This window comes from Alexandromys fortis, unplaced genomic scaffold (genome assembly GCF_014885135.2).
Source record: "Alexandromys fortis isolate MF-2015 unplaced genomic scaffold, M_Fortis_MF-2015_v1.1 scaffold_165, whole genome shotgun sequence".
NCBI lineage: Eukaryota > Metazoa > Chordata > Mammalia > Rodentia > Cricetidae > Alexandromys > Alexandromys fortis.
This window is the reverse complement of record NW_026068038.1, coordinates 178,043-205,116: the sequence shown is the minus strand read 5'-3', so window position 1 is coordinate 205,116 and position 27,074 is coordinate 178,043. Positions and strand designations below refer to the sequence as shown.

Below are 27,074 nucleotides of genomic sequence, written 5' to 3'. Positions count from 1 at the left end.
AGGGTGTCCACAGGTGCTCAGCTTTTCTCTGCACAAGTAGATTCTGCTCCTATTCCTTCTGCTAGGGGCATGTGGGGTTTATGTGTAGTCATTGGCTATTATTGACACATCTATTTGGAAATAGCCTTTTTCTTTTTTATTATTATATTTTACTGTGTGTGTATATGCTTGTGTATGGTGTATGTATGTGGTTAACACTGGTATTGTCTATCATTGTGTCCACTCTTTTTTTTTTTTTGAGACAGAGTCTCTCACTGAACCTGGATCTCACCTATTGGCCAGACTGACTGACCAGTAAGATCTGAGACACCACCTGCTTCTGCCCACTTGTGCCCTGGGTTAGGTTACAGATGTATTACAGATATGTGCCACTATATGCATGTCTATGTGGACACTGGGGATCTGAACTCAGGTCCTCATGAGTGTATATCAAAGCGCTTTGCCATCTGAATGACCTGTCCAGTTGCACGAAACAAACTTCTTCAATAGGGCTAGACTAACAGATCAGGGTGACGTTTTACACGGACCCCCTTATTACAACAATCTGGGCTGAGTATAAACTGTAAGGAGTGTCTCCTGTGGCAATATGTGATCTCACACCCGTGTTCCATTTTTGTAAATAATTTCAGGAACGAGGTGGAGGTTACTGTTAGGTCCTAGAAGCCTGAGGACGTGTGTGTGTGTGTGTGTGTGTGTGTGTGTGTGTGTGTACCCAAAGCCCTAGGCAATTAAACCCCCAGGGGCCTGGGACACTGTCAACAGAGGGATCTCAGTACCAGGGCACATCAAGACATCTACAGTGTTCTTCCCAGAATTCCGACACTGGAACATGATAGCATCTCTTCTTTCTCAAGCCACCACCAGGAACTGGGAAGGAGGAAGGGAGAGGTGCTAACTACTTCCTTTAGCTGAGGTGGAGTCCAAGTTCCTCTTCCCTTCCCACCCACGCCAGCACTCCAAGTGCAAGTTAGCACCCAGTGGCCCATTCGTCCACAGGAACCGTCAAACACATCCACCCCCTGGGATTCTACTGCTGGTCTCAAAAGCCAGAGCACGGCAGTGAGGACAGGGCTCCTCGCCAGGCTTCCCCGGATGTCTTCGCACCAATCACAAGCCCACTGCAGACTCACTGGACAGAGAAATAAACACCATTGGACTGTGCGGCTCGAGTCCTGCTGGCCCCACTCAGTCCTCACTCTTGTTCCCTCTGCGTGGGAGACAGCCCTGGTGTGAGTACACCGGGACCTCTCACTCTGGCTGTACTGCACTCACTTTCCAAATACAGTGTCCTGTGACATTGAAACATCACACACACACACACACACACACACACACACACACACACACAGAGTCTTCTCTATCTTTTCTCTCTCTGGCTTGGAGACACTCAAATCCTGGCTGCTTTCAGGACACGCCCATCTCTCTTGGTCTGGCTGTGGTGACTGACACCCCCTTGACCCACCCCCTGCAGTCTTTGCTGCCACAGCCTCATTTTCTCTGAGGTTTAACCTCTATGGGTTTTCTAGAATAGAATCCCACACCAGCGGGCCTCCCCTGCCTCCTTGCCTCCTCCCTGACCCCGGAGTACTGTTTGCCTGCAGCAAACAGCCTGTTGCTCCCTTGTGGGGGCCCTGAGGCAACAGTCCAGGACATGAGACTTCTCAAGAAAAAGCTTCCCCAGCTTTTCTTGGGCTTAGGCTGGAACTGAGCCCAAGAGAGACCAACAAAAGACAAATGTGATCTCCCGTGGAAGACACAGGCTCTACAGTCAGCCTGGAGCTCAGGGCAGAGGGAACCTTTGGGAAGCAGGACTCAGCCTCCCTCAGCCCCATCCTGGCCTCCCTGCCTCCCTGACTGTCCAGTGCATCCTATTCATGTCCCTGAGGTCCCAGGATCTCTATCCTGTTCTGGGACTGATATCACATGCATTCCCCAACGTACTGGCTAAAATGACCCCTGCTTCTGTTTCTTTCTCTGAGGAGTAGGGGTTGTCACAGCAAGGCCTTACAGGACTGAAATAGGCTATTGGAGCAAAGGAGAAGGCAGGCCCATATGCAGTTCCTGGCACCAAGAAACCCCAAACCCAGGTGGTGAGGGGACAGCAGGGTTGCTCTCAGAAACTAGGGTCCTGAAGACAGTGCCGGGCTTAACACGCAAGAGTGCAGAGGCCCTGCCACCCCTGACAACCCAGGCAAGCAGTCAGGAATTCGTCTGCAGACAGAGGAATCAGTCAAACCGGGTATGGGGGCATGCATCTACAATCCCAGCACTGGGGAGGCTGAGGCAGGAGGATTGCTGAGAATTTAAGGCCAGTATGGGCTACACAGTAAGATCCTGTTTTCAAAATAAAATAACAGTATGGTATCTGAATCTGTGATGGAAATGGAGGGGTCACAAGCTGAGGACAGCACGTGGCCTCCCTGAGCTGGGAAATGGTCCCTCCTGAACCCCCTTCCCCTAGAATCCGCACAAGGAGCTGCTCTGGTCAGGCAGCCTTTTACTTGGGAGACCCAGGTTGGCCTCTGTTTTCCAATCACCTGGGAACACATGCGCATGGCTTGCAGTGACGGAAGTGAGTGTGTTAGGTTAAAGCAACAGTGGTACCCTGATGTTGTCGTGGCCTGCTTGCTGAGCTCCAGACTCCAGCCCCTTTCCTGGACCCAGACACATGGGCCTGTTGGCCCACAAAGAGGCCTCACACACTCCTCCACTGACCTCATGGGAGAGGGGCTGTCAGAATCCAACTCACACAGGAGTGCCAGCACCGCGCATGCAGAGCAGAAGATGCTCTAACATGCTGTAGAAAGGAGGAAAGATGAGAACAGTCTCAGTGTTGACCCCAGAAAGGGAAGGGGCGAGGGGCCATGATAGCTGCATGCATGGCCAGGAGACAGTCAGAAGGCACAGGAACGGACAGGGGTGATGTTCACAATGCAGGGTGCCCCTTATGACAGCACCACCCTCATCCCCATAGACGCCAACACCTATGCTGTGGCTTCTGCATGGGGCACAAGTCTGCCCTAACAGTGCTTCCTTGGCTCGCTCCTTTATTCCCTGGCTTCCTCCTGAATGTAGAGAACCCTGCCTGCTGCCTGGGAGACCACAGTTCCCATGCTAGGCCAAGAAATTATGCAAGCACCTTCACTTAGATCAACAAGTAAGAACACAGGACAAAGATGAAGCCATCCAAGTGCAAGAGGAAGCGAAGGGCTGCCTTTTCTTAGGATTGCAGAGTGAGAAAGGACTTTCTAAGTACAAGATAAAACTAAGATAAGACATAGACGGCTCAAGTCCCAGGTAGAAAGGGGACTGGGCTGTGTAGCACCCAGTACGAGCACTGTCAGTAGAATCCAAAGATAAAACTTCCGCAGAACAGCAAGACAAAGAGTTTATCAAAACAACGTGAGTCTCTGGCCCGTGAAAGAGGAAAATGGCCACCCATTTGTGTGTGAGAGAACACTGGAAAAGGGTATAGACTAAGAACGCAAGCCTATGATAAAGCCAAGGGCATTCACACTGGCGCTGGTGTGGGGGGGGGGAGGTCTCCTCTTGCAACTGTAGGGCATCAATCAGGAAAGTCAGAGCACGTGGCCTCATTCGAGTTGGATATGCTCTGCTCACTTCCTGTTCAGATGCCCGTTCTACAGAAGGGTCCTCTCAGAGCCACACCTCACAGTACTGCTCAAATAGTTGTGTGTTAGTGTCAACTCGCAGACCCGCTAATGGCCTGGCTGGTGACCCATGACACTGCGCTAACGTCTGTCCTAAAGCTTCCCTGAAAGGAGACCCAGTGACTTTCCTGGGCTCCCTGAATGGAAGTGTTAACTGTATATTGAAGTATACCTGCCATAGTCATGCGTGTAAATCATGTGCGGCTGTATGGAGACTCACATGTGTGTATGTATGCCCAAAGGAGCACCACCTAGAGCAAGGACGGAACTTATAGCTCCCAGAATCTTCCTGCCCCTGGGCCCTCTCTCACACACTGCCTTCTAGAAAGATTACACATACTGACTGCTTTGCACATGGAATTGCTCTGCCCGTCTCCAAAGTGGCACACCCAGGGACCCTGTCCTCCTGTTAGCTTGGCGAGAGAAGCTATGATGGTAGGTCTCTCCATTGCTGCGTGAAACCCTGGGCATTTCATTCTGTCACTGTATAGCAACCTGGCATCACGATTTGTTAGTGGATCGCAGGGACTGGAATGTAGGCTGTGTCCAGTTTGGGCTGTTATGTCATACACGGCATTGGTAGGTCCCAGGGCCGGAGTTTAAATATAATGGATACTTTCCCAGAATCCTCCCCCCCAATAGTGGTACCATTAACAAGAGATAGAGAAGGAAAACTGGAGGTGTGGGCCGCTGTGCATAAGGTGGCTCATGTAAAATGTGGAGAAAAAGAAAATGGAAGAAGATGGAAGATACACTTCTGGCAGAATCCAGCAGACAGCGGGGACCCGTGTGGTTTTGGGTTTGGAAACCTGGTAACTGAAAGCAGGGACAATGGGAAGCAGTTTTATGCTTTTGTGAGTGAGTCTTTTTTTTTTTTTTTTTCCGAGACAAGGTTTCTCTGTAGCTTTGGAGCCTGTCCAGGCTGACCTCGAACTCACAGAGATCCGCCTGCCTCTGCCTCCCAAGTGCCGGGATTAAAGGCGTGCACCACCACTGCCCAGCACTTTTGTGAGTCTTGAACTACAAGTGAGAGTTACTGATTCAAAGGGGAAGGCAGTCCTAGCTGGCCTGGGGACAGAGATGGAGAGAGGGACAGTTGGCTTCCTCGGGAAGAAATGCTGAGCAGCCGTTAAGACCTGGCTCACTAGAGAGAGGGCGCATGAGGAAAAGCCTCCATTTTCCTCCAGCAGGCCCAGAGGACATCTAAGGTGGAGCCTCAGGTCCTACACACTTGAGAACAGCCTAAGCGCAGTAGAGAGGAGGGGGCGATATTATAAGTGCTTTTCAGTATCAAGTGGAAAGTTTTCTCATTGCCACAATCCAGGCTGCTGTGGATATAGATGGGCCAGCCCCTTGCTCAGAATTCAAATTCTCGTTCCCTACTTGCCTTATCGGCACCAGCTCCCATGGTGTAATAGTTAATGCTTTGGACTCTGAATCAAGCGATCAGAGTTCGTGTCCCAGTGAAACCTGTTCTTCGAGGAAGAAACCTGGCCAGTCAGTCATCCTCATCCAATCAGACCATGAAACTCAACATAAACGGGTTATCCACGCATGCTTCAGCATTTCTGGGGGCATGCTTCACCTCCCTTCACCTGCCTATTGGGCCTCCCACAGCAAAGCCTATGACTTTCTCAAACCTTGGTGTGTTGTCCTGTGATATCAACTCCACAAGAACATTCAGCCGTGACTGCTGAGGGAACAGCTTCAGCTGCAGCCTTGGGTCACAAGGGGCAACGAGCTCTTTCTCGGGCTGCAATGCTGTCTAGAGTATTAACGTGCATGTATTTGCGTGTGTGCGTGTGCTCATGTGTGTGAGAGAGTATGAGTATGTATTAGTGAGCAGGAATGTGTCTGCATGTGTGTATACATGTGTGTCTAAGGCCTAAGGGAGTAGCCAGCTCTCAGCAAGACACACCATGACTCACCCACTCTGTGTGTCATTCACGAGGAACAGCATAGTCAGGGACCAGAGGACAGGGCTGGGCTGAGTGGCAACCAATATAATTAGGAACCAACACATAGGTGACAAGACTGCTCACACACAGGGAGTTTGATGGCTCAGAAATAGCCTAATAATCACCAGTAACTGGTGTTTGCTGCGAGGTACTCAGGGAGCAGGCGTGGGCTGTTGGGGATTTATTGGACTGGATGTACAAGTGTGTATGTGTACAGACGCAAACTACATAGACACTGGCAGTCTATGGATGGACATACCCCTCCTCTCACTAGCAACGGCAAACCTAGGTTTTGTTAGCTTGTTTCTCAACACAGTGGCCGAAGCAAAATGCATATCCAGGAGCCGGGAGCCGGGAGAGACGGCGGGAGGTTAGTGTAGAATTTCTTCCTAGCTCAGCAGCCTTACCTGATTCTGGGGGTAAGCTAGCAGGGCACAGAGGCCGTATGAAGGGTCTTTCACAAGTCAGATCTGGGCATCCAGAGCCAGCAGAAAGGAACGCTGATGATGACAGACGTGAACAGAACCGAACAGGAATGCACAAGTACACACGGGCGTGAATGACATAAAGGCTGGGGAGAAGAGGAAGCTTCCCCTAGTGTGGGCAGCTAGGAAGTGCCTGGAGAGTGGGATTAGGAAATCGCTCAGTGATGCCTTTAGTCTGTCGAGCATCGCCCAGGCAGGCAGAATCAAGAAAGTGACACACTAGTCTCATCCGAGGATAGGAGCTGCCACCACCAGCGACGGGACAGACAGCCTTAAAAGGACACTGGGGACACAACTCAGTTGGTAAAGCGCTGGCTGTACAACCATGAGGATCTGAGTTCAGTGCCCCCAGCACCCACGTAAAAGCCAGGCACGGCAGTGCCTATCTGCAATCCCAGGGCTGGGGAAGCAGAGGCAGGCGAGCTAGCGGAACTAGCAAGCTCTAAACTCAGTGAGAAACGGAAAAAGTGGAGAACAGAGGGAAACACCCCACATCAGGCTCCGCACACACACAAACCAAACGCCCCCTTAGGCTTCTCAACATCGTGCACAGTGTGGGACTCAGCACTGTCCTCCATGAGGTCCCTCAGGAGAATGGAGCCAATGTCTACCTGAGGAAACACCAGGCCAACCCAAATAGGGGAAACATTCCATAGAGTGATGAGCTTGGAATCTTTAAGAATTTCTGGAGTTTCAAAGACCAGGAAAACCCTAGTCAGTATTCCATATACAAGGGACAAGGAACATGTAACTCCAGGAGGTTCCAGACCTGGGTGAATCCATGCATCACACGAATGTGCCTGTGGCCAAGTGGTGGCCTGTGAGGGCTTCGCTGTAAATAGGAATGAATGTCTGTCTTCAAGTGTTTAGAGGCAGCGCATCACCATGTAACTTGTGCCCAAATAGGGGTGGCAAGGGAGAAGGTAAGGTGGTCATGTATTCATTATAAAATCCTGATGGATATTCAGCGTCTGTATGGTCTGCTGACAGTCCCCTTTGTAGCTACCAACCCAGCTTATATCCACTGAGCACATCTGGCCCCACACAGCTGCCAATTCTGCCTGCCCTGGCTCCCAAGTCTAACCAAAAGGCTAGGCTAGTTGGTGATGTGCAGTGACCACTTTGTTAAAGGGGCAAAGGGTATCCCAGGATCAAAAAACTTCACCTAAGGACACAGTTAGGCGGGTTTTGTGTGAGGACTGAGCCTACCTTTCTGTTGGTAAGTGGACCCTCCTGTTCTCCTCCCTGCCTCTCAGACAGAACCAGACATTCATCTCACCCATTCACTCTGGGTTCAGTTGTGCAAGGTGGGTTTCCTTAGAACCTGCTGGGGCCTGTGCAACAGGAAGTTTGCAGGGCCTGAGCCAAGCCCGGGATGATAGGAAAGCGGCTCCAGGAAGTACCACTCCCATGTTCCTGGAAGCAGAGTCACACCTCTGGTTTCAGCTACAGGTTCTGCCAGCCCATCTTGAGGCCACTTCTGTGGGCCTCATTCCATGTGGCTAGCCTGATTCCTCTAACCATGGGAAAAATCTTCCCGACTCTTCCTGCTATGCCAATGATCTCCCCGTTGGCAGTATCTGACCCCGAAGCTCAGTGATGTTAGGTTTCTGACCCCAGATCCCTGGCTGTAGCAGCTTGGGCTGCTGGGGTCTCCTGACCAGGAGGGCACAGGAAGGCTCACTTGACAGCTAGTCCAAGTGCCGGGGCTGTTTGCATACAGCGTTTGAAAGAGTCTGTTTCAATAGCCCAAGAGTTTAGCCAGCAGCCTCCGACTTCCCTAGCAGGCTGTCTTACTCTCTAGACAAGTGCCTACCAATTTAGAACCTTAAGTTGCCAGGATTTTCTCTAAGGGTTCCAAACAGGGAAAAGAAAACCAGCTAGGTGGGGGCAATGTGTGCCTAGCTACTAATACTGCAGGGCTCAAGGGAGGCGGGGGGGGGGGGGGGGGGGGGGGGGGGGGGGGCGGGGCAGAGGAACTGGGATGGCTCTCAGCAGGTGAAGAAAAGATACAGCCAGAGTTCTGTACCTGCCTATAACCAAAGAGGAACCACGGGGGAGGGGGGGCTTTCAACCATGAAGGCCCCAAGTTCTATGTCCAGAAACCACATTTAAAAACAAAACAAAACAAAAAGTCAAGCAGGGCTGGGGAGGAGGTGGGATGGAGGCAGAGACAGGCAGATGGCTCTCTGGCCAGTCAGCCTAGCCTACTTGGCAATTTTCATGCCAATGGGAGAGAAAAATGGCGTCTGAGGAATGAACTCAAGGTTGCGGGCTGACAGCCACCCAGGTGCCTGCACCTGCACGCACTGCCCTCGGGTGGCGCCCTCAACGCCTCGCTCCTTATTCAATAGTTAATCATCATTTAATGATTTAAATATTGAATCCTATATTTAATCACCCCCAGGAGGCGCCTCTAATGTCCATAGTTTTTCCCATTGTACAGAGGGTAGGTTCAGGCCTGGGGACAGGAAGACGTTACACAAGTTCTCACAGGGCCAGGTGTAGCGGCTGAGTCTCCAGGAAAGCAGCCTGGGTCAGAGGATTTTGTGATGTATCCCATGACCTTCAGGGCAGCTCAGGAAAGGACCGGAGTGCCCCTGCACATCACAGCCTGACTGCCACACGGCAACAAACCAGCAATGCCTGGGAGAAAAATGGGGCCAAAATGTGTGGTGGGGGTGAGGTGTGGTACTGTGCCCGTGGAGATTTGCTGCACGTTCATGAAGGGTGTGCAAAGGGAAGGACGTGAGGACAGAGGTAGACAGGGAGAAAGTAGAAGGAAAGAGAAGAGAGCGGAGTCATATTCAGGCCCGGGGGTGGGAGTGGGGGGCACCGAGGCAATAATTACTAACAGTGGACATGGGCAGAGAAGTCAGGACACGCTGAAATTTCACTACATTGACACTTGGGGCACAGACTGGGGACAGCTCTGAGAAGTCTTCAGAAGCTAGAGGAACAGTAACATGAAGGGGACCAGCCCACCGGGCTTCCTGGGGAGCACGCACATCCCACATCAAGGAAGGGGAAGACTGGCTTAATTTCCCAGGCTCCATGGTCTGCGCAGTATGACCCAGGAGTGTATCAGTCAAACGCTAGTCTCAGTTCTTGGCACCCCACCCCTTCCTCCAGGAAGTGACAGTGTGGCAGCCCAAGCACCAGGCTTTTGTCTGTCTCTCCCTGGTGGGGCCTCTCTCAAGGTCTCCACAGCAGGACAGGCATTGTGCCTACCCAGAGAGGGAGAAGCCCCAGAGAGGGAGGATCACAGGGCGGTAATGTCTAACCAATGAGAAGCTGCTGATTCTTTGAATGGGTCTCACAGTTCAGGGAGCACCAGAGCCTCCATGGCCAACTAGAGCCCAGACTGCCAGAGTTGCCATAGGTGCCCATGTCTGAGGTCTGGAGCAGGCCAAAGACTACACTCTCACAATCTCCCAGGGCTGCTTGGAGTCAGTGCAGACTCTTGGTCATTCCATTTACTCTCTGTGGATGCTGGGGGAAGGCCTATGTGGGCTCTGCCTAAAAGCTATGAGGAGCTAGGAAAGGGGCAAAGGGAGAACCCGGAAGCCTGGGAGGGAACCTGACTCTCCTTGACTTACGATAAGTGTCTCCTCACACAGTAGACACAGGGACATGCCAGAGGAGGCGCATCAGCCTCCTTCGCTGTACATCAGGAAGGGGAGGACCCGTCACGTGCTACAGTTGGAGCTTCGGGTCGGGGTGGCCTTGGACCAGGATTCTGTCTCCCAATACCCACGAGACTCCCATATTTGCTCTGTCTAGAAGCAAAGACTTACACATTCTGGGGAACACATGTGCGGTCTTGTGGGTGATGCACAGGCTAACCAGGCCACATACTCGTGGCTGTCCTAGAGAGGTCAGGTACAACACTAACCTTGGCTCTGGAAGTTTGCAGAATCACAAGCCGTGGGCATGGCTTCCCTGTCTACACTTGATTGTGCTTTGCTGGGCTCCCTTCCCTCCAGTGGGTCAGCAGAAGGTTCTGGAACAGCCCTGCAGTAGCACAGTTTCTGCCTAGATGTGTGGACGGATGGGGGCTTAAGCTAAGTTCACGTACTCAGCAACCTCCATGGAAGGCAGTGCATTTTCTCGTGATGGCTGCGGCTCCTGGAAGGACAGTGACCTCAGGAGAGTTTTCCATTGGGGACTTAGAGCTTGGTGCTGCATCCCCTCCCTGGCCACTACTTCCCCAGCCTTGGGATTATGGCTTCTCTACAGGCAGCGCTTTAAAAGAGGTGACTGAGAGATGAAGCAAGCTCACTAAGGTGGTTCATCAGGTTGGAGTTCTTAGGAGCTTGGGACATAAGATAAGGGTACAGAGGATGGTGAACAAGGCAAAGGAAATGATGCTCTCTGGCTCAGGAGAAGCCAGCCACCAGTGCCTCCATCCCAGGCCTCCAGTGTGAGCCACAGCGAGCTGCAAAGAAATAGTACCTTCTCCGAGGGAGGGGTGGTCCACCCCAGGGCATCTGCACCCATGAGCAACACTGTTAACCCCTACCTTAGCTGGGTACTATAGATAGGAAGCAGGCAAGAAACCAGAGAAAGACCCTAGCCCTCTAGCTGTGGAGGCCTCAGTGGCCACAAAGCCCCACTGGACGGGGCCACGCCTCCTGCTCTCACTCCCAGTGTCTCACGGGTCAAAGACCCTACAATGGCATGGGTGGGTGGGATGGCTCAGTGAGTGAAGGTTGTCAAGTCTGATGATCTGACTTGAGACCTGTATGGTCGAATGAGAGAACTGATTCCTACAAGGTGTCCTGTGACCTCCACACGCATGAAATAATTTATAAATGTAATTAAAAACGGTACAGGAGCTGCCCAGTGCAGCCGGAGGCAGTCCAGGCCACTATTGTGCTTCAGCATTATTCTTCCCCTTCCGCTTAGCACACACCACTACTGTGCTTCAGTGTTAATCTTCCCCTTCCGCTTAGCACAGGCCACTACTGTGCTTCAGTGTTAATCTTCCCCTTCTCCAGTGAGAACCCAAGGCTCATCCTACTTTATGGCTTCCTGGGTGTGAGAGCACAGGTGCACAGAGATCCAGATCTTAGGGGATGGGAGAAGACATGGTTCCTGGAGATTACTGCTCCGTGCTAGCCATCTTGATTTATCTTCAAGTTTGCACCACACAAAAGTCTAAGGGGACAAAGATCTGTGCTCAGCTTGGGGCTGGGCGACTCTGCTTGTGCAGGGTTCGACTTTCCGTCGCCTACCATTCCCGTGACTGTGACCACCCTCCCTCTGGGATCTCTGCACATGCCACGTAGGTGCGATACTAGGAAGCAGTCAGAACCCATGACAAGGCCACTGAGATGGCTGAGGGGGTCAAGGCGCCTGTCACTAGCCTGATGACCAGAGTTCAATCCCCCAGGTCCCCTGTGGTGAAAGGAAAGAATCAGTTCCTGAAAGTTCCTGTATGTGTCATGGCATGCATGGCCCCTGCCCACTAACCACCTTTTTAAAGAAACTGAGGCTGGTGAGATGCCTCAGTGGGTAAAGACCCCTGTGCTGCAAGCTTGGGACCCTTATAAAGATGGAACCAGCTCCGCAAAATTGTCCTCTGACCTCTATGTCTGCGCTGTGCCCATAGCCACAGTAACCAATAAAATAATCTTGCAAAAGCCCTGACAATGGAAGGCAGGAAAACACTCTCCTCTGTGCATAGGGATCCGGCACTTTTCTTTCATATCCAGTTCCAGGAATCAGGCAGCCAGTTCTGCTCTGGTACCAAACGTAACTACCTTGAGCTGAGCCCCTTTCCTGAGCCACTCACTCCCCACAGTCCTTCTGGTATTGACCCAAAGTCATCTCTGTCAGGAATCACTGGGAGTAGGGAACCCCAAGAATGGCAGCCTGCATCCCCCAAACCATCCTCTTCCCACTGGCACCCCATGTGACAGACTGGGGGCCAGATAGTGCCCCCACTGACAGTCACCTCATCCAGTTACTGCAACCCTTAGCCCTTGACCCTGCCAGGGTCACTGGCCAAGGCCCAGTTCGTCCCAGTTAGGAGGTCCCTGGATGTACTTTCTGCCGGCTCTCATTCTGATTGGTCATTGTCAGGGTAAGAGGAGCGCTTAAATACTTAAGTCTTCTGTAAGCCAGGCTGCTCTGAGCATGAGACAGACAAGGTCCTACCCTAGTGGAGGGTAGGAACAGACTACACCCATCATCTGGGGGATGGCCTTGTTTTCACTGAGAGTGCTCAGGACCCCCAACCTCCAGCTTTACACACACCCCCTGACTCACACCCAACACTTCCTGGCTTCCTAGCTCAGAGTCTTGGCTTCCTTACCCTTCAGGACAAGACTTGTGACATTAGGACTAGACAAATGCCATGGTGTCATCTTCGTATTGATTCTCCAGGACCTTCAGGTTTCCTGAGAACTTACTGGTTTGAATCTGTTCCAGCGATTGGCCTGATAAGCACAGACCTGGTGGCACCAGTGACAACAGTCTCAGCACACCCCCTTAACAGGAGAATGGGGACACCGCCTATCTCAGCTGGGGACTCTCAAGTGTAAACTGAGGCTGAGGCGAGAGGGGCAGCCAGCTGCAAGCAGGTGCTTGGCATGAATCGTGTCTTTGTGCACGGTTCCCTGCCTGCCACCAGCAAAAAGCCCTGGAGTAAGTTATAAAGCACAGCAGGCCGCAGAGAAGAGACACCATCTCTACCATCCAGATGTTCCTCATCTGCAAGCAGCCAAGCCGGTTCTGCAGCAGTTGGTCACAGCCTCCTTGCCGCCAGATGTCATGGGCTTAATACAGCTCACCTTAAACTAGCCAGCTCCTGCATATCGACATCCCATTCTGCACACACATTCTTGGCACGAGCGTGCTCAAAAACTCCAGACTCTGAGCCCAGAAACAATAGCATCAGAGGAAGTGTCACAAAACTAGGGAATTCCCGAGCAGGTTCGTGTGTGTGTGTGTGTGTGTGTGTGTGTGTGTGTGTACACCCTTCTTACTTTGAGCCATTTCAGCTAAATAAATCATCCTCTGTTTTCTGCTCTTGGGGGCGGTGCAGGGTCTCATGTAGCCCAGGCTTTCCTTGAATTGTCTATGAAGCCAAGGATGACTCTGAATATAGATCCTCTTTTTCCACCTCTGGAATGCCGGGATGATAGGCACACACCACATCTGGCTGGAAATCTTTCTACTACTGTGGGAGGGAAGCCTGGGGGCCCCTAGTTATCACCCCTGTCCTCTCAGCAGTGTCATCCCTTCCCCGTGGAGGGGGAACGAGTCTCCGCTTCTTCCACAGAATCGCAGAGGTACGGCGGGAGTCATAAGCCCTCACGCTCAGGATAATTGACGGCTGTTCTAAGTCTGCCTTCTGTCACCCGCACGGTGTAGTCTGTCTGCTGTGCAACAAGGAGCCCCGTGGGAAGGACCACGTGCCAGAAAACAGGCCTGCCACAGCCGAAGTGCTTAGAAATGGGTGCTCCAGGGGAGGCCCCAGCCCTGCACACAGTGTGACCACCACCTCGTGCGAGAACCTGAGCTAGGAGCACTCGGCTGCACAAGCCCAAGGACCTGTTGCAAACCTGGGGACAAAACGTTATTCATCCAGGGATGGAGAACCAGCAGCCATCGAGCATCGTGAGCTAGGCCTTGGTCTGTTCTGGTCCTGGTGTAAAAGCAGCTTTGATCTTCATACATACAAGCCTGTAGCCACAGCTGAGCTGTGAACCTGTGGCTCCTCGGATTGGCCTGTGGGATGTGAGCATGGATTGAAGTCACACCTCAGTGTGAATTGTTGAAGATGGCAAGGGGTAGAGGGTGCAATTCTTTCCTCTAACGTGCCCACGGGTTGGTGGATTTTGAGGGGTATGGGTCAATCTCAGGCTAAGACTATATGTGTATAAGCTGTGGTGGAAGACAGAATCCAGGGACGTGCTAGACAAGTTTGGGTCTTTTTATCTTTTTAATTAATCTTTATTTTTTAATGTAGATAGGTGCTTTGTCTCTGGGTGTGTGTCTGTGCACCACGTGCCTGGAGTGACCCCAGAGCTCAGAAGAGTGCATGGATCCCTGGAGCCAGAATTACAGATGCCTGTGAGCTGCATGTGGGTCCAGGAATTGAACCTGGGTCCTTTGGAAGCGCGACCAGTGCTCTTAACTGAGAAACCATCTCTCCAGCCTGCGTGTCAGGTCTTAAACATGCAAATCTGTGTTTGTTTGTTTTGCTGACTCTCTAGAGCCTGACATTTTTATGAATATGTGCACAACTACCAAGTCCTGACTTAAAAATCATTCAAAGGTCTCCACTGCTGCAAACAGAAAGGCCAGATTCTTTCAGACAAGACTCCTGGGGGTCACCTGTATAGCCTGACCTTCTCCTCATGCTGGGAACGCTGCCCAGCTCACTCATCTTTCCACTCCTGTTAATCTCAGACATGGCTCTCTCCCAGCTCCCACACTCAACAGTGAAGGTCAACTCTGCCCTGCTTCCTTCCGCCCACCACGACGGGTGCATTTTCCTCAGCCCTGGCCAGCACACAGCAGGTGCTGGAGTCTGGGTTGAATGACGAGGTGCCCACTGCACGTACCCATTGACTGGCACCCAGGCTTGGATCTGGAAAACCCAGAAGGATGACAAGGTCAGTAGCCAGGATGGCAGAACGAGTGGGAGTCACACCCACCTCAGGAGCAGCCTCGAGGGCAGAGATGGCACCTGGCCTTCCCAGAAACAGGAATTTCTAGTCAAATGTTCGCCTACTGAGCAGGACATCAGAGAGAAGCTTTGTCGAGCATCAAAACCAAGAGTCTGAATTTCAAACACTGTGGTCAGGTGGTCACCCTGGAGACACAGCAAGAAAAGAGCTAGCTTCCCAGTTAGGGCGCTGAGCTTCAATTCTGCCTCCACACCTGTAACTGGACAAGGTCCCCATTGCTATCTCAGCCTCTTGTCCCCTTCCAGTCTCTTTGACTTCCTTCTTCAGCACATCTGAGTCAAAAAAGACCAGCAATTAAACATCCCTTCCACTCTCTCATCTGCCAGTCTCCTCGGTTCCCTTTTGTGAATTTGTGAACACCTTGACCCTCAGCACTGGTCAGGATTGTCCAGTCAATACTCAACAAGAACCAAACGGTGCCCGCCTGGCACACTGGCCCTCTTCTGCTCCAAAATTGCCATTAGGTTCATCTGGAGGCCAAAGACCTAGGAGGGGACCCAGCCGGTTCTCAGGACTGATTCCTCTCACGGCTGTGTGTGCTGGGAAGCCCACCAGCACCTGGGACACAGCACACACACCAAGTCAGGACAATCACAGAAATAACACCAAAGCAGACAAAACTCCCTTTCCAAAGCATCTTGGCCGGGGACAGAGTTCCAAGCCCGGCAGAAAGCAGTGTCTCCTCTGGCCTTCTTCCCTTACCTCATTGCCAGGGACTGGTTTTAGTGTGCTGTTTTGTTCTTTGGGGTACTGAGGATGGAAGCCAGGGCCTTACGCATGGACCCACCACTGTGTTCCACTGTCCCAAGATCCTGACTAGGCACCCTTATTGCATGCACACCTTGTATTTGTAAGATCAGCTTTGGAGACAGCACACCTGCAACAGCTGGCCTTTGCTGAGTGCTGTCAGTATTGCTGACCTCCCCGTAAGTCACCACGTGCCCAGGCTCCCTCACGAAAATTGTGCTGCGGGGAACACGACCAGGTGAGGAACACACCTGCAGACAGGTCGCCTTTGAGCATCTTAGGGGAACGAAGTCCACCTGTCTCAGAGCATCTCCATGCAGGTTACACCAAACCCACACCTGCGCACTCTCAAACTCCCCGATGACAGCCAGCTACGCATCAGGATACTCAGGGATGCCCAGCTGTGTACGAAACATCAAAAGATAGAAAAAAAAAAAAAAAACAGAAAAGGACGGAAGGAAGCAAAGCCATCTGTGTCAACAAACTCACGCCAAACCCCTGTTAACAACGCATTATAAACATGTAAGGACACACTTGGCATTAGCAAAGGATTATGGTACACCGCTAACCCACAAGGCTGCAGACAAACACGGATGGGTTTGAATCCTGCCGTTCACAGCCCTAACAGCAGAATTCTTCCACTAACACTCATGCTGTAAATAAATGCATTAATATTTAAGAACCATGCCATGGAATATTCTGACTGTGGCATTCTTTGGGAAGAAATAAAATCGAAATGTTGCCAAACATTTTCTGTCATACAAAACAAATTTAATCTGGAACCCCCCCCCCACACACACAAATGACAAGACCGTATTTTGGGGGGTGGGAGTTGTTACCCAGGGTCAAGCATGGGAGTTCTAGGTGTGCCACGGGCCTCCAGACCTTACAAAGCCAGTGCAGGGGAGGGACCATGCTGGGCCATCAACCCATGGCTGTATCCTAACTACTCCATCAGAGGCACCGAAACAACTTCTATAGTTGTTGGTCCTGGGAAGAAATTCTCAGCCCTGCAGTCCTGAAGAGCTATCCTAGAGGATCCCCTGGAGATTCAAAGTCACAATACAGCTCGGAAGGGCTTTTTTCTGGTTGGTTTGTTTTTGAAACAGGGTCTCTCTACATAGTCCTAGCTGTCCCAGAACTCACTATGTAGACCAGGCTGGTCTCCAACTCACAGATATACACCTGCCCCTGCCTGCCAAACGCTGGGATTAAAGGCGTGTGCCTGGCTCAGAGTAGCTTTTAAAAACCACACGGATGTAGAGGGAAAAAAAGCTGATAGCCCTACTGAGTTGTTTCAATTTTCACTATTAAACTTGGGCAAGATTTTGTGGGGCTATTTTTGGTCTCTACCCCAACCCCATCCTCCTTAATTTCAGCAGCTTTTAAAAGTCCATACAACTGCCTGTGTGTGCAGAGGCATTTAAATCCCCTAGAGTCAGAGAAACCTAAGTCCCTGGCTAGGTGGCCTTGCCAGCTGCGTGCCCTTAAAGAGCACAGGTCTGTTTCTCATTACTGAATGGGCTTAGCCTACCCAGGTGAGTTCTCTGCCTAGAGCTGGGTCGAGCTGATTCTTTCAAGCCAGCTTCTCAGAGTCAAAGGAGGTGACGAGTGGAATCTCAGTGCCCAGCGACACATGGGTCCCGCGGGTCAGATGCAGGATCCCAGAGGACACATGTGGAGTCTGATCCCATGCCTCATACCGGATCGCTCAGACTCACCAGGGTCTCTACCTCGTCCCTCTCCAGAGCCTTGTACCGGTGGTCCTGACCCAGAAAAGCCAGTTTCTGCAGAAACTTGAGGCGTCTCCCCATGGTGAACGTGTGTCCAGGCTGCTCCACGGCCCGACGTGGGGCGGGTCGCAGTCCCTGCCCGCGTCCCTGGGGCCCAAGCGAGCCCACGGCTGCTGCGCGCCCAGGCTTCCCGGGCGGCCAGGTTGCCCGGGAGCTGTCTACCTAGTCCCCAGGTTAGCTCCGCCCCTGGGCAGGGCTGCAGCAGCGCCGCCCTCTGCACAACTGGCCCGCCCCGACGGCGCCAGGACCCTAAACTCTCAGACTCAACCTCAGGGGCTCTGGAAAGACCAGGAAGCAACTGTGTAGTCTTAGAGCTGTGGTTCTTGTCCAAACCTGCCAGAGCACAAGAGTCACCTGGAAGGGGGAAGGTCCTGAGCCAAAGTCTTACATGGGGTAGTGTAACTCGGGGCTAGTTACCTGGCCTCTGTGAGACACCTAGCTGCATCTGTAATTGAAATGGAGCAGAAGACTGAGACCTTTCCAACAGGACTCTTATCTATACCTACCTGGGTGTTCCCTTGGGAATAGGAAACCTGTGGAAGATCTTTTTTTTTTTTTTTTTAAGATCTCCAACTTTTATCTTGGAGAGCACACTTCTCCCTTGCAAATGGTGGGGGTGAGTGTTGTATGTTTCCTGAATCTTTGGTTATCACCCTGCCAAATAGCCATCAGGACAGCACCCCCTCCCAGGAAAACCGGGGGTCCTGGAGGCAGTGTGATGGGGCATCCTGTAGGACTCAGCACAGAGCGTGCTTGCGCCAGCAGAATGCTGGGACTCCTTGGCGGGGAGAGGGATGTCAGACACCTCCCAAAGGCAGGAGCTGCTGTGGGTTGCCCCGTGTGTGCTGAGGGAAGCCAGAAAGAAGGCTTTAGGGGGCACCAGCGTCCCTAACTCCACAGAGCAGAGGTGGCCCTAGAGAAGGCTGGGCCATGCTCCATCCCGGGTTTACTTCTGACCACAAGCAGACTAAACTGTCCCCTTTGAGCAAATATTTGCCACCTGCCTCACTGGCTCCCCCAAGTGGTGGCCACTCCAGTCCTGGTCAACCTGATGGGACACTTTAGTGGGCTTCAGTCACCCTCTGTCTTCCTCTCTTAACACCAAAGCGCCCGGGCACGCTACCCATTCCCCTCCACAATGCCTGCTCCCATCATGAGACCCCCCTCCCCAGCATGAAATGTCACCCCCAGCCCCAGTCCCAAAACAGAGGAACTACGGAACTCCCTCGACTTTGCAGTCCAGGCCACGCACTTCCAGACGTGTGTGAGCTGGGATGACTCTCCACACCTCGCTGAACCTCAGTTCACTCTTCCTTGAAGGAGTGGCACTACCTACCCACCGGTATGAGCTGGGGTCCCAAAAGGAAACAGCACCCTCAAACTGAGTGATCTGAGAGCTGGAGTGAGAGACTGTCCCCAAAGATGTGGGCATAGGTAGAGGACGTGGAAAGGACTTGAGGTAGTAGTAGGGCGAACTGGGTACAGGTGGGCCCTCCAGAATGGGCACCTAGAGAGGACAGAGCCACTGTGTGAAACCGAGAGCTTGGGGGAAGAAAGTGGCTCTGGGTAGAAGCCAGCAATCATGGGTGCCTCCTCCTGGGATGAACCCCTAGGAGAAGGGTAAGAAGGTATTCTGTGGCAACAGTAGAGAGGCTTCCAGAAAAACCACCAGGGTCTTTTGTGTTGCTGGAGAGAGTTTGTGCAGTAGGAAACCTGTGCCACTGCCTAGCCCCATCCCACACGAGTTCTCTGGAGAGTCTGTGGAGCCTCTCACCTTCCCAGGGATATTGCTGATGGGGCAAGGCAGACACCAGCATCCGCAGCCATGGGTTGGCCAACACTTCCCCTGCACGGCCCAGCTCCTGGATCCCATCCCCCATCCCCACTCCCTCCAGATGTGTGGAGACTAGAATCTGTGGGCAGGAGTGAGGATGCATAGGAAACGTGAAAGGGAAGACTGGGTGGTGGGTGTCATGGAACACCCCCATAACGAAGCAGATCATGAAAAGATCAGCATGGTGACTGGAATTGGCTGGATGGGCACACTCACGTGTTGGAGACTGAGGTGGCAGTTGGCGTTGGAGTGAGAACGTAGAGTCCACACACGCCTCTGCTAGGTTTGAACTTACTGAGCACTTATTCCCGTTGTGCAGGCCATGTTCTTCTTCTTTCTGTTTTTTTCGAGACAGGGTTTCTCTGTGTAGCTTTGGAACCTGTCCTGGCACTCGCTCTGTAGACCAGGCCGGCCTCGAACTCACAGAGATCCGCCTGCCTCTGCCTCCCAATTGCTGGGGTTAAAGGCATGCGCTACCACACCCAGCTGCCTTGTATTTTCTTAGTCCATCTCTGTGGCACTGTGAGCCCCATGCACAGGATGCTTTGGGTAAAGCTGACTCTGCAGGCTGGAACTTTCCAGCCCTGGGGTTTTCCCTCCTCCCACATCAGTGTGTCGGGCTGGTCTCTCTCTACCTCTCTCACGCCTCACGCCTGGCTTCGGAGGCAAATACTCCCCGTCTTTCATCTTTTACTTTCATCTAGAGTACGCAGGGCTCTTGAACAGATTTCCCCAGCTTGTTTGCTCTGTCTCCCTTCTCAGTCTTGTCACTTGGCATACCAGGCTCGCTCCTCCAGACTCCCATAGATTTTATTCCTCCTTTGAGAAGTCTTGATTGTTTTATTTCTGTCTTCACCTTGGGAGGTGCTAGAACCCACATTTTAAGGAATGTCCTCAGACATAACAACCAGCTGGGAGCCTCTGAGGTGTGCAGGTTGGAGATGGCTCTGACAGCTGGGCCAGGGATGCGAGCCAAGGGCGGGGCCTGACCAGAAACATGTTGCCTTTCTTGAAATGTCTGTTCTGGACACCTTGAGCAATGAGTGAGGTCACGCCGGTCAACTCCCTTCACTCTCTCCCTGAAAGTGGAGGCCTTTCATTCTGCTCCCAAGAATGCATCTCTCGGAGCAGGCTTGACAGGCTCAAGGCACCTGAAATTTATGTGGTCATAAACTGCACTTCCGGGTTTGACGGTTGAAGGCGTTCTCTTCAGAACGGGTACGCTGCACACAGGTGTGTTTCATATTTCTAAGCTGTAGGAATGAGCTGGAAGTGGCCGCTCCTCATTCAAATACGCCCCCGCTTGTGTGTTAGTATCGTGCACACACCAAGTAGTACAACTACGGAAGGACATGTGACACGCCTGGGATCCCAGCACTGGAGAGTTAGAGGCAGGAGGATTGCTGTGAGTTTAAGGCTAGGCTGAGCTATGTTCTGAGACCTTGTCTCCAAACAACAGTAACAATATACTATACAGATGAAGAAAGTTAAGTCAATGGAGAAAAAATAATCCCATTGATTCAACCACATATTTGTGTGTGTGTGTGTGTGTGTGTGTGTGTGTGTGAGAGAGAGAGAGAGAGAGAGAGAGAGAGAGAGAGAGAGAACAGGTACGTACGTGAGCATGTATGTGGAGGTCAGAGGTCAACCTTGTTTGTCTTCTTTAATCACTCTCCACCTTGGTTTTCGAAACAAGGTCTCTCACTGACGTGGGCCTCCCCAAGGTGGCCGTTAAGCCACGGGAACTTCTCCTCTGCCTTCCCAGCACTGGGAGCATGGTGTCTCATCACATCTTGAACTCTGCCCCGTCTTCCTGTGCCTCCCGAGTACTGGGATTAAGGGAGTTCACTGGCACTGCCCCGCCTAGTGTTTTGTTTTGTTTTTTTAATTCGGGTATAGGGTTTGAACTCAGGTCTTTGTGCTTGCGTGGGAAGCGCTGTACAGATGGAGCCATCTCCCAGCCCCCTTTACAATACTTCTACTTCTCCTGGTTGGTGGGGAAGGAGCCACAAGTACAGCATGCTCTGACCCTGTCCCCTCCTAGTGGGTGACAGCTGCCGGGCTGCCATGAATCTGTGTGGTGCAATACTAGGCAGCGAGGTAGTAGGCTGAACAACGGCTGGGTGAAGACACGTCCAGCCCTCGTGTGTCATTTTGTTACCGCTGTGACAAAACTCCTAACAAAACCAACTCAAGAAAGGGTTTGCTAGGTTATTTTTTACCCACAGTTCCAAGAAATAGATCCGATCATGGGGAGCGGAATAGTGGTGGCCCGAGAGAGAGGCAGCTGGTCACATAGTCCCCACAGTCAGGAAGCAGAGAGAGAAGGATGCTGGTGCTCGATTGCTTTCTCCTTTGTAGGAAGCCCAGGAGCCCAAGACCCCAGCCCACGGCTTGGGGCTGCCCATATTTAGGGGGGGTTCTTCCCACCTCAGTTAACCTAGCTAAGCCCTCACAGACCTGTTCAAAGCTTTGTTCCATGGTGTTGCTAAATCCTCTCGTGTTAGCGATCACAGTCGAGAGTGGGCCTTTGTCGGGAATGAGGATCTTCACAGATGCACTTATCCTAAGTCTCTGGGGGCAAACTCAGCCTGGGCTGACTGTCGTCCTTGTTGTGGGGTGTTCGCAAGAGAAGACTGCTTAGACATGGGTTTAAGCCGATAGAAAGTCTTTATTAGCCGATTGGGGACTACATGGGGTGTTCGGGATTCCATTGTAGCAATGACTCTTCCTCAGGGTGAGCTTTTAAGCATGAAAACCGTGTTGGGTTGACATATTTCAGTTAATGAGAACTGTTAGCCAGAGGGGGAACTACCGAAGCTACAAAGCAAGGTTAGGGGCTGGAGAGATGGCTCAGTGGTTAAGAGCACTGCCTCCTTTTCTAAAGGTCCTGAGTTCAAGTCCCAGCAACCACATGGTGACTCACAACCATCTGTAATGAGATCTGGTGCCCTCTTCTGGCCTGAAGGCATGATTGCAGGCAGAATACTGTATATATAATAATAAAGAAAACATTTTAAAAGATTTATAAAAAGCAAGGTTAGTACATTTAGTTCCTGTGTGTGTCCTCAGTTGTGGTCAGGCTCTCAGAATCGTCTCCAGATCTGTCCTGCTCTGGCCACTTCTCCACAGCTGGGCGACATCAATGGTTTGGCAGGGTTTTCCTTCCAACAGGATGGATAAGCCCCGAGCTGTGCATGGTGACACCAGGACCCAGAGAAGGTGCCCCAGGGACTCACTGGAGCCCAAGGGGTAAACACATAACTCAGATGCCGGACTCCCTCACTCTCTTCCCACATCCATAGGCATCTTTGTTTGGTCACCAAGTCACAGCAATGGGTCATTTTCCCTGGGCTGGGGCAGGCCTAGGAACCCTTCCTTCATCCTTCTTGGTAACCACCATAATTGTTGACACCTGACACATGAATACATCTATTTAACAAAGGATTTGTTTTACAAGAAGAAGGCAGAGCTTGCCTAGGAGGACTTTAAGGAATCTTCTAGAAGGTAGAGATCTAGATGAAAATCTGAGATCTCTTTTCACACAACCATCACAGACCATTGTTGTGGTGTGGTAGGAATCTGTGGTTCCATATAAACGGCTCCACAGAGCTGGAGAGATGGCCCAGTGGGTCAAGTGCTTGCTGTCTAAGCAAGAGTGTGGATCCAAGTTCGGATTCCTAGAACCAAGGCAAAGTGTGACACCATAGCGTTTGTATGTGATCCCAGCACCCCTACGGCAAGACAGGACACAGAGACAGGGGACTCCTTAGAAGCTCCTGCCTTGGCCAGCTTGCTCTACACAGTGGTGAACAAGAGATCCTGTCTCAAACAAGGTCAGAGAGGACTGGCACCAAGGTTGTCATTTGACACACACTCGGGAGGAAGATGCAGGCTGATCTCTGTGAGTTTGAGACTAGCCTGGTCTACAGAGCAAGTCCCAGGACAGCCAGAGCTACACAGAGAAACCCTGTCTCAAAAAACAAAAATGAAAAAAAATAAAAGACACTTGTCATTGTTCCTGCCTAAAGACCCAGCTTGAATCTCAGTCCTGTGGTTGTGAGTGAGTTTTTTTGGGGAGTCTTTCTATTCACCCCAGAGAGGGTAGTGACAGACTGAGGAGATTTTGCACACATCAAGCTTGGTGAGCTGGTGGGAATATCAGAATCACGCATGTCCAGCTTGGTGAGCTGGTGACTGTCCTGGGATTGTCTCCAGAAGTGTGGTTGCCTTGAAGGTAGCTACATCAACAGTTCCCGCCCCATCAACATCACCCAGCATGGGTGATACACAGATGAGTCCCCCTCCAGTTGGCCCTCTTCTCCTGCACACTCCAGTGTCTTCAGGAGAGCTACACACAGCTGGGCCAGCAAGTGACTGTGGTCTCAGGGGAGGGTCTGATATCCCCCATCCCCATTCTACCAAGGGACTCAGGATTCTGGGAAATCATCACAGCTGTTCTGAGCCTGAGCCAGCAATAGCCACCTCATGGTGGAGACTCCGGTCCCAAAGGAAAAGTGTCCCAGAAGGTCTTTGGCTTATTTCTTCAAACAGTGTAGCCAGCGGGCATCAGGAAGAGGTTGCAGAACATTCCAGAAGGAAGGTGTTGCGTCCCAATCAAATGTGGCTCATGATCATGGTATCAGAGAAAATGTCTTCATCTTCTGTCACAGAAGGAGGGATGGATGGGGGAGGGGACATCACAGTCCATTGTGAGCTCCTCAGTGAAAAGCCGTTCATGGGAGCTCTCAAGCTCCGGTTCCTCCATTAGTCTTTGGGTCTGTAATGTACATTTTGTTGGTAAGTTGTGCACGATTTGAACCTGTGGAAAGTAGAGTCAAGGAGCAAGGAGGTCTTTGTCTCCTCCCAACCCTCCTGGTCAGTCTGGGCCCCTGGCTCTGCACAGCCCCTTTTCCAGCCGCTTGTGATCCTGGGCCGGTTGCACATAGCCTCAGGAGGTGCCGAAGTAAATAGAGGCTGGAGGGTCACCCGAGAGGGAGCTCCATCTGCGCAGCTAAGAGGAGACTATGGAGGGGTACTACTTACTGGCTTGTTCTTCACGCCTTGTTCAACCTGCTTTCTTTAGAGCCCAGGACCACCAGCCAAGGAGTAGCAATGTCCCCTAGTGGACTGGGCCTTTCCCGTATAAATCATAAATCAAAAAAGTAGCCCATAGCTTTGTCTATAGGTCAGTCTGATGGGTGCATTTTCTCATTTAAGGTTCTTTTCCCCAGATAACTTAGTTTATGTCAAGTTGACCAAAAAACTAACCAGGATCATAAGTAAGAACAGCAAACTCATTGATGGCCTTATTCTTTCAGCTGTGAAATACATACATACATACATACACACATATGTGTGTATACATATACATGTATATATGTATACAGGTGCACAATACATACATATATAAATATAGAAGTAAATATTAAATAAATATTAAATAAACCAGTCTTTTTAAGATTTCATATAATCTTGAGGAGAGCCGGGCGGTGGTGGCACACGCCTTTAATCCCAGCACTCGGGAGGCAGAGGCAGGCGGATCTCTGTGAGTTCGAGGCCAGCCTGGTCTACAAGAGCTAGTTCCAGGACAGGAACCAAAAGCTACAGAGAAACCCTGTCTCGAAAATAAATAATAATAATAAAAAAATCTTGAGGAGACTGGTTCATAATCTTAAAGGGTCAGGTTCAAATTCCAACAGTTAATATATGAAATATATTAGTAATAAACCCTGTTGATTTTACAGAAGGGACATTCTGACTTCTTGCTTGGAGCCTGGGTAACAGGAGCAGGAGGCTTCTGGTGGCATTTTAGTGGCAGCCGTTGCTGATGACTTGCAGGTAGTGAACAACTATTACATGGCTCAGCTATGGCTAGTGAAAGGAGAGTTGGTCTTCCTGCTCCTCGCTTCTCCCCGTCTCCAAGCCTGGCTAGGGCAGGACTCCCTCATCTAATGGGTAGGGTGTTGCCCATCTTCGGGCTCCTGTTGAACCACTCTGAGTGTGACCCAGTGAGAAGCCGGAGCCTCCGTGAGCAGGAGAGACAGGTGTGGGATGGGTGTGGATTGGGGACGCGGCTGTGCCTGTGTCCAGCTATGACGCAGCAGGCACAGGTGGTATGGCCACCAAGGAGCTCCATTGTTGCCTGTGACTGTGGCCTGCTGGACTTTCTCTCCTGGGTCTCGGAGTTCAGGGCAGGAGATTCCAAGCATGTAGATCCAAGGAGGTTCTGACAGACTTCACAGAGTCTACTGTCAGCCTCTCCCAACTCAGAGGTTGTATTGCTTCAGCTTTGTTGCTTACAAACAAGATAAACCCACTGAGCAAGTTCAAACCAAAGTCAAGGAAACCAGACACTGAGGACCCTGGAGTCATGACTGCCATGTGGCATAGAAGCCAGTCCCGGAACATGGTCAAGCGCTCCCCACCTCCTCTCCCTGTCTCCTTCCCTGCCCCCAGATCTGTCTAGCCCACTCTCTTTTCTCCTAGCCTGGGGTTAAACCTTCCTCCTCCAGCATTCCACTGACTCCCATAGCAGTCATGGGGAGGTGTGGTTGCCATTGTCCTAAGGGCTGGACAGGCCTGAGAAGCTGCCCAAGGCCACTGCCTGAGGATCCGGCTCTTAAGCCAGGTTCAGTCACGGGTTGTGTTTCTGCTGTCTTTAGCTACTTGGCTGGTGACCCCTAGGGATGGCAGCCCCAGAGACCAATACTTGGAAATGTAGCTCAGACATTTCCCACTTCCAGGAAGCCCTCCCCAGCTCCTCCCCCAGAGCCCGTGAATGGTTTTCTCCCACACTTATCTCATAAAGGGACAGGCACCACCTTGACTCTGCCAGGTTAGGTCACTGAGCCTGTAGGAAGGAGGATCATGTGACTGCTCCATGTAGCAGCACAAGAGGATCCCCCCTGGGGGGGTCACAGACGCAGTACATCTTGCCCTATGGCCACCCGAAGGAGACCCTACCTTCTCCTTAGATCAGTCAGTATACTGATTTTGTGAGAATGTTCTAGAAAAAAAAGGGGGGGCAAGTGTGGGGAGTTAAACTGGAATTGCTGATGGAAAACCCCAGAGAGGACTGGGCCAAGGTCAGCAGGACCAGAGCACAAAGACATTGTTTAATTGCGTCTGCTCCTACAGGGAAGTCTTTGTTAAGGGACTTGGCCCATGGAGGTCACTGACCTGGATCAGCTCCCAGCTCACCTACTCTCCCCAGCTTCCCAGGGCTCCTGAGCTGTGGGGCGATGCACTCAGAACTCTGGCCTCAGGAGACACAACATCCCTGCACTCCTGGCCATCCACCAAGGGGTAGCCTCTAGCATGGCACATTTGAGGATATTAAATAGTTAAAGCTTGAGATGACTCAGTGCTGACACCTAGCGGACAAGCTCAGTTTGGTCCCTGAGACACGGTGCCAGGGGAGAACCAATTCCACGGGTTGTTTTCTGACCTCCACACAGAGACTGTGGGAGGCACTGCCTTGTCCTCACAGATCAGCACGAGGGGAACCTGGCGTATTAAACACCCAGGGCTGTCCTTTCAAAGGAAGGAATGCATAACGTGTTGTCTGCCCTGAAGGCTGGGAGAGGATGTGGTGAAGAGCCTGGTGACCTTTTTGCTATCTGTGTGGCCGAGACCACACCAGATCCTTTCGCAGACTTTGTGAGCTTGTCAATCTATAGGACCTATCTTTATGGAAGGGGTCACATGCAGTCAATCTATAGGACCTTATCTTTACAGAGGGTGTCACACGAAGTTTACAAAGAGTTTTGATGTAATCACGTCCCTGCTTTATTGTGTACTTGGGATGGAGTTAACTATCACCAGGAAAGTTTCCACCAAATTGTGCTGTGCTTACGAATGCCTAAAACAAACTGACTCCTG

The 27,074-nt window shown here is 51.6% G+C and overlaps 1 protein-coding gene across 1 annotated transcript in view; it reads right to left on the bottom strand.

Annotated features, from left to right (window-relative positions):
* Atp2c2 (ATPase secretory pathway Ca2+ transporting 2) overlaps positions 1-17,500 on the bottom strand; it is a 60,888-nt gene extending 43,388 nt beyond the window's left edge. Inside the window, exon 1 of the mRNA XM_050165258.1 lies at positions 17,285-17,500. Within this exon, the coding sequence (XP_050021215.1) occupies positions 17,285-17,377 (93 nt within the window). The 5' untranslated portion in view covers positions 17,378-17,500. The remainder of the gene's footprint in view (positions 1-17,284) is intronic.
* Positions 17,501-27,074: the final 9,574 nt, after the last annotated feature.